Here is a 13,742-nt window from a genome sequence, read left to right as displayed (position 1 = left end):
CTCATGATCATCTGTCTGATTGTCTCTTATAAATGTAGGAGAGAAAATGAAGACTAAAACTATCTATTTTCTGTTCCTGTGTTTAGAAGAGCTGTTCTTCATTCATCAGCTGAAATGTGGCCTAAAGAAGAAGTATCAATGTGTGTTTGAAGGAATTGCGAAGCAAGGTGACTCCACACTTCTGAATAACATCTACACAGATCTCTATATCACTCAGGGTGGCAGTGAACAGGTCAATACTGAACATGAGGTGAGACAGATTGAAGTTGCTTCCAGGCGTCATGAAGCACAAGAGATACAGGTTGAATGCACACATTTGTTTGAAGCTCCTGAACAAGACGAGGAGATCCGAACTGTACTGACAAAAGGAGTCGCTGGAATCGGGAAATCAGTCTCTGTGCAAAAGTTTGTTCTGGACTGGGCTGAAGGAAAAGAAAATCAAGATATCGGCTTCATATTTCCTCTTCCATTCAGAGAGATGAACTTAAAGGAGAAAGAAAAACTAAGTTTGATGGACCTTATAAATAAATTTTTCCCAGAGACAAAAGGACTGAACCTTACAAGAAGGAATCAATTCAAAGTGCTGTTCATCCTTGATGGACTGGACGAATGTCGCCTTCCTCTGAAGTTTGATTGTAATGAGACGTGGCGTGATGTATCGTCACCAGCCTCTCTGGATGTTCTCCTAACGAACCTCATGAAGGGAAATCTGCTTCCTTCTGCTCTCATCTGGATCACCACCAGACCAGCAGCTGCCAGTAAGATTCCTCCTGACTGCATCAACCGGCTGACAGAGATACGAGGATTCAGTGACGCACAGAAGGAAGAGTACTTCAAAAAAAGATTCACGAATGAGGATCAGGCCAACACAATCCTAGATCACATTAAACAATCAAAAAGTCTCTTTATCATGTGCCACATCCCAGTCTTCTGCTGGATTTCAGCCACGGAGATCTCTAAAACACTGCAGGAATCAAACACTGAAGACACACCCAAGACTCTGACACACATGTACACACACTTTCTTCGCTTTCAGATCCAGCAGAGCCGCCGAAAGTATGATGGAGAATACACACCAGATATTTCCTGGGATAAAGATGCCATCCTTTCACTGGGGAAACTGGCATTTCATCAGCTGGAAAGAAACAACCTGATCTTCTATGACACAGACCTGGAAGCCTGCGATATTGACGTCTATAAGGCATCAGTGTACTCAGGCATGTGTACCCAGATCTTTAAGGAGGAAACAGGGATCGTTCTTGGTACCATGTACTGCTTTGTTCACTTGAGCATTCAAGAGTTTATTGCAGCCCTTTATGCACATCTGTTTCTAGACATCAACAAGACGAGTGTGTTTGATCATGAGTCTACAGAACAGGAAAACAGAAATGAAACCATGATTGATTTTCTCAAGACTGCAGTGGACAAGGCGCTCGAGAGTGACAATGGACACCTGGACCTTTTCCTTCGCTTCCTCCTCGGTCTGTCACTCCAGTCCAATCGACGACTCTTACTAGGTCTGTTGACACAGCAAGACGGCAATGACCAGAGCAACAAGGAAATAGTTCAGTACATCAAGCAGAAATTAGAAGATAATCTTCCTGCAGAGAGATCCATCAATCTGTTCTACTGTCTGAATGAACTGAACGACCAAACTCTGGTGAAAGAGATTCAGACCCACCTTAGCAAAGGAAGTCTCTCATCTGGTGACCATTCACCTGCCCAGTGGTCTGCTTTAGCCTTTGTGTTGTTGACATCAGAGGAAGAGCTGGAGGAGTTTGAGCTTCAGAAATTCAAGAAATCAGACGAGTGTCTCATTAGATTATCGGCAGTCATCAAAACCTCCAGAAGAGCTCTGTAAGTCTTTTAATATATTTTGTCATGTTTTGCTCTCATCTGAAAAATGTCTTTATCTACATTACTCTATAGTGATTCCTCATCATGAACATGAACTTATCCCTGTAAAGCCTGACATATGAAATAATAGTCTGAATTTTTTTTTTTTTTTTTTTTTTTTGGAGACAGTTTATCAAACCTTTAGACAAAATATAAAATACCATATAAAAATGTTTGTTGTGTATCATATGATACACCAGCCATTAATGACTTATATAGAATTATATATTAGCTCATACTCATACTTGAGGAAGAAAAAAATACATTCATATTCATATACCCAAACTGGGGGGAAAGAATGTAATTTGGTACAGATGTTATTTACAGATGGTAGTGTCGTAGATTTTTCCCTAAACCTAACTATCTGGGTCTCGTCTACAAATCGACGTCCCCACTCAGTATCTGGGTCTCGTCTACAAATCGACGTCCCCACTCAATAATAGTCACCTAACTAACTTGTTCCCCTAAACTAACTTACTTCCTAAACTAGCTTCCTAAACTAGCTTCCTGCGCAGGAATAAATCGACAAACAGACCTGCAAATGTCCTTTAAATGCTTTAATCACGGCCAGGAGATCTTCGCGAGCAGTTCTCAGGGAATCTCTCCCAAGAAGCAAGGCCAGAGGATCTCAGAAAAATTCAATTGAAAATCCCACCGGAAAATACGGATACAACAGTTTTTATAGAATCGAGAAAACAAATAATCTAACATGTCACCTTCAATATGATTGGTTCAATTGGTTCAAAAGCCTCAACCTTTTTTCCTCTGTCACTGGCACAAGCAAACTCTGATTTTGTGATTACTTATCACAAGGTTTTGAGAACTAGTCATCTATCTAGTTTCACTTCCCCTTTCTGTTATTTATACACACACATACTCAAAGTCACAAGTTTTCCCCAAAGAGTTTGGACACATTAAAAGCATATGAATGTTGTTCCTGCAAGAAAAACAAATGTTAGTTGATTAATTAAAGTTGATTAATTAAAATCTATCACAGTAGTCAACCAGAATGCCATGGTCATTTTTTTGAGAGAGATGCTAATGGTCTTGTCCGATTCAATGATATATGCTAAGCTAGCTAAAAGTGGTACCGCCAGACCCGGAGATCGGCTGAATGGATTCGAAAACGGTAAAACTCAACTGTTTAACTCTGGGGGAGTTGTAAAATGAGCCTATTTCCAAAATAAGTGGAGTATCCCTTTAACAGCTAAAATAACTTAATAGGCTACTCTGTAGTTTTTCGGTCATACAGATAAGAGTAGAGTATAGCCTACATCGTTCAAAACTGTAAACTTTCATTCATATTAGGCTAACGTCAAAAGTTTGTCTGTCGTCTCTGTCTCTGAACTGCACGTCACAAAAATTAACCGAACGCCACTTGCCTCAGCTCAGTCACGATATGAAATCGGCTATGTCTAAAGCCTGATTATGTAATCCATATGAAACCGAGCGGTACAGAGGATCTACTCAAACATGTTTAGCTATCATGTGAGCGCTTCCCAATGAGGAAAGGACGAGGAAAGAGTGAAAATCTCACCCTGAATTAAATTGTAAAAACAGATCAAATAAATGTATTTGTCAATGCTGCGATATTGTTTCATTTAGGTTCATAATTATTCTATAAATGTTATTTAGTTTAACAGCAGCACGAAGCACAGTGGTTCGAGATTTATTTGAATAAAAAAATAAACTTTATTCACAAATCGCACCCTGGTTGTAAGCAAGGATTCAAAGATCCCTATGGAATTTAATATTGAGTTGAACATTTTGTTCATGACAACAAATGAACATGCGTTTGAAGATTGTATTTAGTTGTGCTTGGAAGAAGCTGGCCCAAACTGAAGTAGCGTTTTAATTTTTCAATTATTGAAATAATTAAATATTTAATAATAAACATTTATGACAGAATTATTACTACATAGCCTAAATTATTTAATTCCTTCATTATCAACACTTGAATAGCTATTGCTAATGTCTAGAATAGTGATTTAAGTGTGAATTGCAAACTCTTTGTTTTGTTTTGCAAACTCAGATAGCCTGTGGGGGGTTTGGAGAAGGCAGTATAGTTGCTTTATCGTGGGGGTGCAGGACAACAGGTGTTAATGTTCCGTCTTTCATATGGAGAGCTCTTTTCATGCTCTTATATCCTCAAGACTTGACTATTGCAATTCTTTATATAAGGGTATTAGTCAAGATATCTATTCAACGGCTGCAAAAGGTACAAAATGCTGCAGCGAGATTATTAACTAACACTAAAAAACGTGAACACATCACTCCATCCTTGGTCCGTTTACATTGGCTCCCTGTACAATATAGAATTGATTTTAAACTCCTTCTATTAGTGTATAAATCTCTTCACGGCCTTGCACCGACTTATATATCAGATTTGTTAATAGGGTACAAGACAGGTAGAACCTTGAGATCATCAACTCAAAACTTGTTAAAAGTTCAGAGGACCAAGTTAAGCCAGAAAGGGGATCGTGCCTTTGGGGTAGTTGCTCCAAAACTTTGGAATAGCTTACCATCACATGTTAGGGACGCTGATTCTGTACATGTTTTTAAAGTACAACTTAAGACACACTTGTTAGATATGGCCTATTCATCTATTTGATGATAATGTTTTCACATGTTTTCAATGAGCCTTTTATGTTATTTTCTTTTATGTTTATTTATTCTGTTTTGTGATTCTGTGTAACCTGTGTAATTGTTGCCCCAGGGCTCCCTTGTAAAAAGAGATTTGACTATCTCAATGGGACATCACCTGGTAAAATAAAGGATAAAAAAAAAATAAAAAAAAAAAATTCATCTATTTGATGATAATGATTTTTACTATTTATATATATTTATTTTTTTAATCAGTTTGTTTGAATATTGTTTTATTGTTTTATTGAGATGGTGTTAAATTATAAATATTGTAGTTTTATTTATTGTATTTTAAAGGTTTTCCACACACAATTTCAGTTTAGCAGATACAGAGCTCTTTAATTCGCGATCAACCTCGTTTTGTTGTAAGGTGAATTCAGCAAGGCATGCTGTATCTTTGAAGCAACAACAGCTATTTGTTACAGTTTTTTTCTTTCGTGATTTGTGTGGATGACACGCAGCGACATATACAGTATTATCAGCTGTATGGTGTGTTTCTACCCTGAAATGTTTCATTTACAGAAAGACCCGGCGCGCGCAGTGAGGGAGACCAAAGAAACTTACTAAAAAGAGATCCAGCGCGAGAGAGAGGCAAAGAAAAACACCTATTCTTAATTTATGTTGCTTTGAACAATTTTCGTTTTGTGCCGTTTTAATTTTTTAAAGGTCCCGTTCTTCGTGATCCCATGTTTCAAACTTAAGTTAGTGTGTAATTTTGCTGTTAGAGCATAAATAATATCTGTAAAATTATAAATCTCAAAGTTCAATGCCAAGCGAGATATTTTATTTAACAGAAGTCGCCTACAGCGAACGGCCCGTTTGGACTACATCCCTCTACTTCCTTCTTTAATGACGTCACTAGAACCATTTTTTGACTAACCTCCGCCCACAGGAATGCTTCCTCAACTTCCCCAAAATTCGTGTATGTACTTGCGCACTTCTTATAACTTACTGTGTTTACTCAGCTCTTACGGTGATTTTCTGAAGTTCTGAATCTTTTGTGTGATGTACAATAAACTTTATTAAACTCATCAGTATATGTTTGATCATCATTCAGACAGCAGACTTGTAGGCTATTAATAAATAATGGATACATACAAGCAGATGACAAATACGTTATAATAACCGTAATTAAACTACTAAACTATACCTGTTTCATCTCTATACAGCACTCTGACTCTGTAGGCATTATTGTCCGACTCGAAATGAACACCGTTACTGAGAGTTTCTGATATTATCATCATTCCGTGAGATGAGATTGTCCTGAGAGACTGAGCGCGAGCTCATGAAGCTCCGCCCCCTGCGTCGTCCAGCAGCAGCTTATTTGCATTTAAAGGGCACACACTAAAACAGCTCGTTTTTTTGAGCCCCAAAAAATGACAATTTAAACATGTTGTAAAAAATGATCTGTTGGGTATTTTGAGCTGAAACTTCACATACACACTCTGGGGACATCAGAGACTTATTTTACATCTTGTGAAAAGGGGCATAATACGGGACCTTTAACTTAGCTGCAATTTTGTTGGCAATACACATGTAAAATGTCACAAGAATAAGATTCTGTGTTTCTTATTTTGCATCGCAAAGGGAATAAACTCTAAACTCGATGCAACCCTGTTTTAAATAAATAAATTGTCCCAACACTTTATTTAAACCTTGAAATGTGCCATGGGGTTTCAAACTTAATTAATTTTAGTGTTGTTTTACTTTTTTTTTTTTTTTTTTTACTTTTTTTTTAACGTGTGAAAGCAATAGCCTACTGTAGGCTATGAAAGTCTTTTTCTGATTTGTTCGATCTTTTTTGAAAAATGTCTTCAATTGCTATTGCCGGGTATCATTGTCAGTCATCTCAATTTCATGAATGATTCACAAAACAATAATTTAGCAGATTAAAGTCGAGCTTAATCATCTTCATTTTCTGATGCGATCGGCTGACAGTCTTCCTTCATCAGATGTGTCGTCTTTGCAGCGGCTCAAATGGAATGTAGCAAATTTATGTTGTAATGTACAATTGATAATTAAACAAAACGCTTGACTTTAATAAACAGTTACATATTTAAGCATCAAGAACGGTAAAACATAAACGCTGTCGGCTACAGTGAGATTCGATCGCTTGAACTCCGCGAGGCTCATGTTGATGCGTTGGCCACAGAGCTATCGGCTGAATGCAGTCAAGTTAACCCCCTGAGGTCGGCTATCGCGCCGGCGCGATAGGCTTGTTTTTTTCCTTATCAGTGCAAAAAAAAAAAAAATTACTTTTTATCTTATATGCTTGTGTTATACATCAATCGATCCTGTTAACAGGGTCCCCGCGGATCCTTAAAAAGTCTTAAAACGTCTTAAATAAAATATACGATTTTTAAGGTCTTAAAATGTATTCAATTTCACTAATTTTTGAAGAGTGGCATTAAATTTGATCTGGGCGGCATTAAATTTCATCTGGCGGAGTTTCTCCTTTTGTCGGGAGAAACTACCGGTACTTTCCATTTCACCAGCGCACGTCCCTGTCTAAAGACAGTAAAAAGTAGCGTGTGCCTATTGCACAGGCATCACACACCATTTAGGGGGCAGTGTTTTCCGTAGGCCTGTCATAGAAACAGACGAAGAAGTGTCTCAGAGTGGCAGATGCGAGCTAAGATAGGGAAGTGCAAAATAATGATAACTGTCTCGATGATGAGAAATATAGCGGCTGGTTACAAAAAAACGACGGTATACGAAGTGCGGTGGGCTGCAAAGCACTTGACGCGCATATGAAAGGGGAGAAGCACAAGCGCGACAGTCAGGCAACAACTGTCCCCATTCAGATGTTTGCAGCATCGGTATCTAACGTTACTTCAAGTCTAACCATGGGTGTAAATTACGCGGGGGATTAGCCCCCCCCCCCCCCACACACACACACACTTTTTATAAAATGTAAATTCGTCCCCCGCTCTTTTTCATAGGGCAAGTGCATCCACGACGAGCTGAGGTTTTCGCGGGTGTCCGCGAGCCTACATCGAGATTTTTAATCCAAAGAGTCAAGGATAGTCTATCTACATACGTGACTTTCACGTTTCCATGGTAATCAGTCACTCGTGCATCACGCCCAAATGCACGCAGCCGCGCCGAATAATTTTCATAGAGGTCGCAATGAGTTCAAAACGGCATAAAAAACTCTTCACTCCTTATTCACGAAAAAGTCAAGCACTGCAAGTAAGTTGTCATCTATAATTCATGTGGTATTCGAATTGTGTTGCACAATGCAGATAACTCAGCCTATTTCTCTTGTTGAATAATTAACAAGTTTTGTTGTAAATTTAAAATATTCACTAACGTGCGCTATTTTCAGTCTTTTTTTATTCGTAATATCTTTTATTTTCACAGATATATTATCGAAGCCCTTCAAATTAGAATAAACATGGTGATTGTTAATGCTGAATTTGTATTTTCATGCATTAACAGCCACTATCTGCTTGAATCAGGCAGTAACGTTAGGTTAGATGATGTTTACCATAATTTGTTAACACTTTACAATTAGATAAAATTTGTCTACGTTTGTCTAAAAGTTGTCTACAAACTTTAAGTTCTCTTGAAAAAGCCTAACTAGAAAGTTTGAAGTAGTTTTAAAAGGTTTGCAATTGGAAAGTTTTAGTAAGACTCTGCTAGGCTATTAAGGAAATGTAATTTTGCCAAAATAACAACTTTTATTTTAAGTAAATGTTATTTTTAAATCAGCTTAATTCAGTGTGTTTTTACCATATTATCATGCTTAACACTGATCATTTGAATAATTGTAATGCGATGATCAGATGCAGACATCTAAATCAGAGAATATAACGTTAGGTTTGGGCGGTTGGCCGGTGGATTATTTATTTTTAATAGCGGATTCGAGTGACTCAAAGTGCACCAGATGAATGAATTTATCTTTAAAATGTACAAAATTTTCTTTTTATTAGCTTAGTTAGCTTTATTAACTAGTAAAATACATGATCAGGATTTTACCATAAGTATATAAAGTATAAGTATACTTTTTTTATATAAAGTATACTGTACATCTGCATTTCTTTCTTTCTGTTGTATTGCTTTAAAAATAAATAGCATTTTAAGCCAATTAAGGAAAAACCTGTCAAGTCTGAAAAAATTTTTTGGTAGTTATTCTGTCCCCCTCACTTTTGAAATGATGCTACGCCCCTGAGGCTAACATTACAGCCGCGTTGGTGTCTTTGGGGCCCAATACAAGTAATGCCTTCGGTAAATTATCCCCAACCAATACACTGAAGGCCGAAATGCTGTGGGTTTTGCACACGGTTAGCTGACATCACTCCTATACATCCAACGAAGACATGAGCACTTCAGGGCAATGTTCCCTGACTAGGAATGTGCAAAAACATTTAGTTGTGGCAGGGACAAAACCTCTTCTCTTACTCGATTTGGACTTGTTCTGTACATAAAAAGGGGACTTCTGTCAAGTGTGAATCAAGGCAGCTTCGTTGTCATGTTTGACGAAAGCATGAATTGGACCACCAAAGGCTATTAAGACTATTTGCACTGTTGCTCAAATACAAATGTGCTTTGTTAACCTGAACACCCTAGAGTGTCATTTTTATATATATATATTAGGGGTGTAACGGTACGTGTATTCGTACCGAACCGTTTCGGTACAGGGCTTTCGGTTCGGTGCACGTGTGTACCGAATGACTGAATGCAATATTTTGTGTGCGGAACATAGGTACATTTTCGTGTTTCCACACGAACATATTAAGTGGCGGAAGTCTCCGCGTTCAGCGCAAATCCCGCCCTGCAGCTGATTCTAATGTTTTTTCCTATTAGACATTCTCTGGTTTTACCCGTGTTTTACCCGTCGTCACTGTAACAATGAAATAGACTGCATGGCGAAAAAAAGCTTTTCCGCTTCGTGTGCGCCGCCGCACTCTCCGTTCCGTGGCGTGTGTGTGTGTGTGTGTGTGTGTGTGTGTGTGTGTGTGTGTCGACGACCCGCTGCGCTCTCTGCTCAATGTTCGAGCCCGTGTTTGCGCTGCGCGTTCTGCTCTGTCGTTAACGGCCCAAACACTCCAATCATGTACCGATCACGCACTGGAAAAGCAAAGTCCGCTCAAATAAGGTGAAATTTCTCAGTAGTAACTTAGATTTCTGTTTGCTGAGCTGGTATAGTCATGCTGGCAACAATGGTAAAATGACCTGCTCTGATCACATGCTCTGGTAATAATAGCTTTGTACTATAGCTTTGGACTATATTTTATTTTGATAATTATTAAAAAAGTGGAAAAAAAAAAATCTTAAATTTATTATGTTGATTGATTATTGAAAAATAATAATACATTAATATATTTGTTTAATATTATTTTAATATAGGGCTATTTTCTGTTCCTGCACTGTAATCATAGTTATTTATTTATATTTTTCATTATATTTTATTATGTGATATTGGTTTGAGACTGAGAGTATTTTATTTAGTGGAGAACTTTGCAGCAGTATTTTATTTCTTATTCTTTTTTTATTTTATATCTATTTTATTATATTTTATTAAAAAGTGTTTAAAAAAGTGTAAACAAATTGTTAAAAAAAGTTTATAGTAATAAACAACCTGCAGTTTAATGTTTGCATTTCTTTCCCTTACTGTACCGAAAATAAACCGAACCGTGACTTTAAAACCGAGGTACGTACCGAACCGTGATTTTTGTGTACCGTTACACCCCTAATATATATTGCCATGGTAATGGTCTTAATTTTTATTCTTGAAGGTCTTAAAAAGGTCTCAAAAGTCATTAAATTTGTTGATCAAAAATGTGCAGATACCCTGGTTAAGTGTGTATTATTTTTGTGTATACTCACAATAAAAACAAAGTGATGTGCTTTTCGCCAAATAAAGAAAAATAAACATGATGCGAGTTCTGCCTCCTCTCTGTCAGTGAAGTCCATTCTGAAATGCGTCCGAAAATGAACCATAACTCAGCGAATACTCAGTCAAACAGGCATACAGACACACAAGTATGAAGCTTGAATTCTCTTCTTTTAAATGAAGTAATTTTTATTTAAAAAAAAAAATTCTCTGTTCATGTAATCTTTATGAAAAGAGAGAGATGTCAGTCGTTCTCATCTCAGCTCATTACGTTTTAATCTGCCCCGCCCACGGAGAGTGCGCGCTATTCAAACGCAAATGACTGAGGCGATCCGTGCAAACTGTGAACGCCCCCATATCAGCTCGAGAAAACACATCAAGCTTATTCAGATCATTGTGTCTCGCAGCGCTGTGAGGAATAATAATAATAATGGAAAATGTAACTCAGAAGTGCTGGTATTTCGAGGAGCAACGGATGGAATACTGTAGTAAGTTTTTTTTTCATTCTCAAGTAAATCGCGTTTCTGTGTGAATGAATGAACGGCAGAGATGCGCTGTTTACCACAACTTGCAAAAAGACGGTTTAAATTTGAATTGCGTTTCTGTGTGTGAATGAATGATCTGCTTTTAGCAAACTATTTAACTATACTGAGTAAAAATCGACTGAAATATGTTGAAATAAAATGTATTTGTATAAGCAACGTATTAAACTGCAAATTAACATTTATATTCCTTATAATAAAAACTAAAGACCTATGTTACAGACATATGAAAGACAACATTTCATTGACTAGTTTTGGATAGATTACACATTTTTACTGTAAAATATCTGCCACCTCAAATAAGCTTTTGTTTGCCAATTTTTGCTAATCACTGATTCTTGGGAATTTGGATAAAACATGTCCCACGAAGAAAAGTGCTAATTCTGTTGGAAATTAATAACATTTTCATGAATAAAAAGAATCAAGGTTATAATCAGGGGGTCCTTTGCACATATGTAAGGTTATTTTATAGGTTTATTTTTAATTTGTATTAATTTAATGATTATATGCTGGCCCATTGCCAACAAAATCAGTTGTCCTCGGATAGGAGATAATCATTTCAACTTGATTAAAAAAACAAAACGTAATAATTAAATTGAAAAATATCTTTACCACATGAAAGAGTACATAGTAAATATTGTTCAAACCTCACTGTTTGTAGTTTTTAATACATATTACAATTATTTTGTGGTTGCTCAAAATGTGTCCCACATATTCATCACCACCGTCAGATATTTATAAAAAGCAATAAAATCAGGCAACTACAAGGTCAACTTAATTCCTGGGGACCCCATTTTCAAACCTTCAACTCTTCTGCATGCTTCAAGATCACTCAAGCTCCTGTAAGTTTGCTAATTTCTCTTAGACTTGTTCATATTTTTGGACACTGCTACTGTCACAACCATAACATGTCAACACCGTCTCTTTTGTATAAAAAAATATTAGATTAGATTATGACATAAATGTATACTTTTTAAGAAGAGGTCTGAAGTAGATAGCAACAGAGGGAAAAAAAGATGGCTAATGTGAACAACTCATGCATATCATGTGAAAGAGTAGATTTTGTCACCACCGTCATACGTCACCACCGTCAGGTTTTCTGTCTGACGGTGGTGACGTACAGTCTGACGGTGGTGACAAAAACCTCCAAATGGTCCTCAACGAAGGCTAGAATATAATTGTTGATCACAATAAATACCAATATGGCCTGTAATGTTTCATTAACCTGTTTTATATTTGTATTTATGTAATTCTCCCTATATTTCTTCCATACAGGCCTACACCGCATGCTACTATTAAGCAATATAGCACGAGTGAGAGTGAGGATGTTCGTGGATATCCATGAACATCCTCACGAACACGAGTTTCTCTAAAATGCCTTGAGAGATTGCTTATGGTAGAGAAATGAACATTAAATTCACGGGAAACAGCTCTGCTGGACATTCCTGCAGTCATCTTGCCAATTGCACACTTCCTCAAAACTTGCGACATCTGTTGGAATGTGCTGTGTGATGAAACTGCACATTTTAGAGTGGCCTTTTATTGTGGCCAGCCTAAGGCACACCTGTGCAATAATCATGCTGTCTAATCAGCATCTTGATATGCCACACCTGCGAGGTGGATGGATTATCTCGGCAAAAGAGAAGTGCTCACTAACACAGATTTAGACAGATTTGTGAACAATATTTGAGAGAAATAGGCTTTTTGTGTACATAGAAAAAGTCTGAGATCTTTGAGTTCAGCTCATGAAAAATGGGGGCAAAAACAAAAGTGTTGCGTTTATAATTTTGTTCAGTGTAATTAGACCGGACCTAACTGCGGTATAACCATTGGTAACCTTCCCTCTCTCTCAATTCACTATTATGCCATGTTCATTTGGCTTACGTCATTTGGGATGCACATAGTGCACCTACTACCTACCTATATAGCACATACAATATCCCTTGTAGGCTATGCATCTCCCATGACTAAAGCCCAATGAAAATGGCATGACAACATTTAACCAAATCTAACATTCACTGTAATTCCCCCCCTATTTCATAGTCATTACTTTAGGTCAACTTTGACTTTATATGGCTAGGTAGCAGCTATCTGTGGAGGAGAAGAAACAGGGAATATCAAAAGAAGCGGAGAGAGATAATACACAGTGAGGCAGAGTTAAAGCAGAACTCGGTAACTCAATAGACAGTAAAAGAAATGGACACAGCGACCCCATTGGAACTCAATGGAGACAAGTGAAGCCCATTTTCAGCGATTTCTTAGCACTTCCTTTCCTGACGCGCAGACTCAAACCGAGCAAAGCGTTACACGGACCACGTGAGCAAACCGTCTGTCTTCTAGTGGCTGTGCCGAGAGAAATCTGAATCATTCCCTTCCGAATCTTGCAGAGACGGAGAGTGTGAGTACGAGCTGTCCATGAGCGAGGAGCAGGAGAAACTTTTAGTAGGTGTTCTGATTAATTACTTTGTCATTTTCCCTCCACGTCTCCCCGATTGCCCGCGAGCTTATCCTCCTGTCCATACGGTAATCTCTCTACTGTGCGACAGAGAGTCGAGTGGTTATGACGCAATCGTTAGCCTACTTTTACAAAAACTGCTTCTACGGGCCCATAACATAAGCTACAAGGTAATGGAGCATTTTATACATTGCCGTGTTTCTTTAGAAATAAAAAATGGACAAATGGAGTCTTCAAACGCCTCAGATGTAAAGTTATTCGCTGTCAAAGTGACGCCAAAATGAATGGAAGTCAATGGGATTGCTAACGCAAGTGAAGTTCCGCTCAAGATGGCGGCACCCGGCCGACTTCAACTTCCGGTCGACTT

The 13,742-nt window shown here is 37.7% G+C and overlaps 2 protein-coding genes across 2 annotated transcripts in view; both read left to right on the top strand.

Moving 5' to 3' along the window:
- LOC307161627 (NACHT, LRR and PYD domains-containing protein 3-like) overlaps nucleotides 1–13,742 on the top strand; it is a 177,691-nt gene that overhangs the window by 128,819 nt on the left and 35,130 nt on the right. The window lies entirely within an intron of this gene.
- LOC307161253 (NLR family CARD domain-containing protein 3-like) overlaps nucleotides 1–13,742 on the top strand; it is a gene marked incomplete at its 3' end in the record, with an annotated part of 52,667 nt that overhangs the window by 10,636 nt on the left and 28,289 nt on the right. Inside the window, exon 4 of the mRNA XM_079875877.1 lies at nucleotides 87–1,857. Coding sequence (XP_079732003.1) covers nucleotides 87–1,857 — 1,771 coding nt within the window. The remainder of the gene's footprint in view (nucleotides 1–86; nucleotides 1,858–13,742) is intronic.

This window comes from Squalius cephalus (genome assembly GCF_949319135.1).
Source record: "Squalius cephalus genome assembly, chromosome: 7".
Classification (NCBI taxonomy): Eukaryota; Metazoa; Chordata; class Actinopteri; order Cypriniformes; family Leuciscidae; genus Squalius; species Squalius cephalus.
The sequence above is the reverse complement of the archived record's forward strand: the minus strand, read 5'-3'. Positions and strand labels throughout refer to the sequence as shown.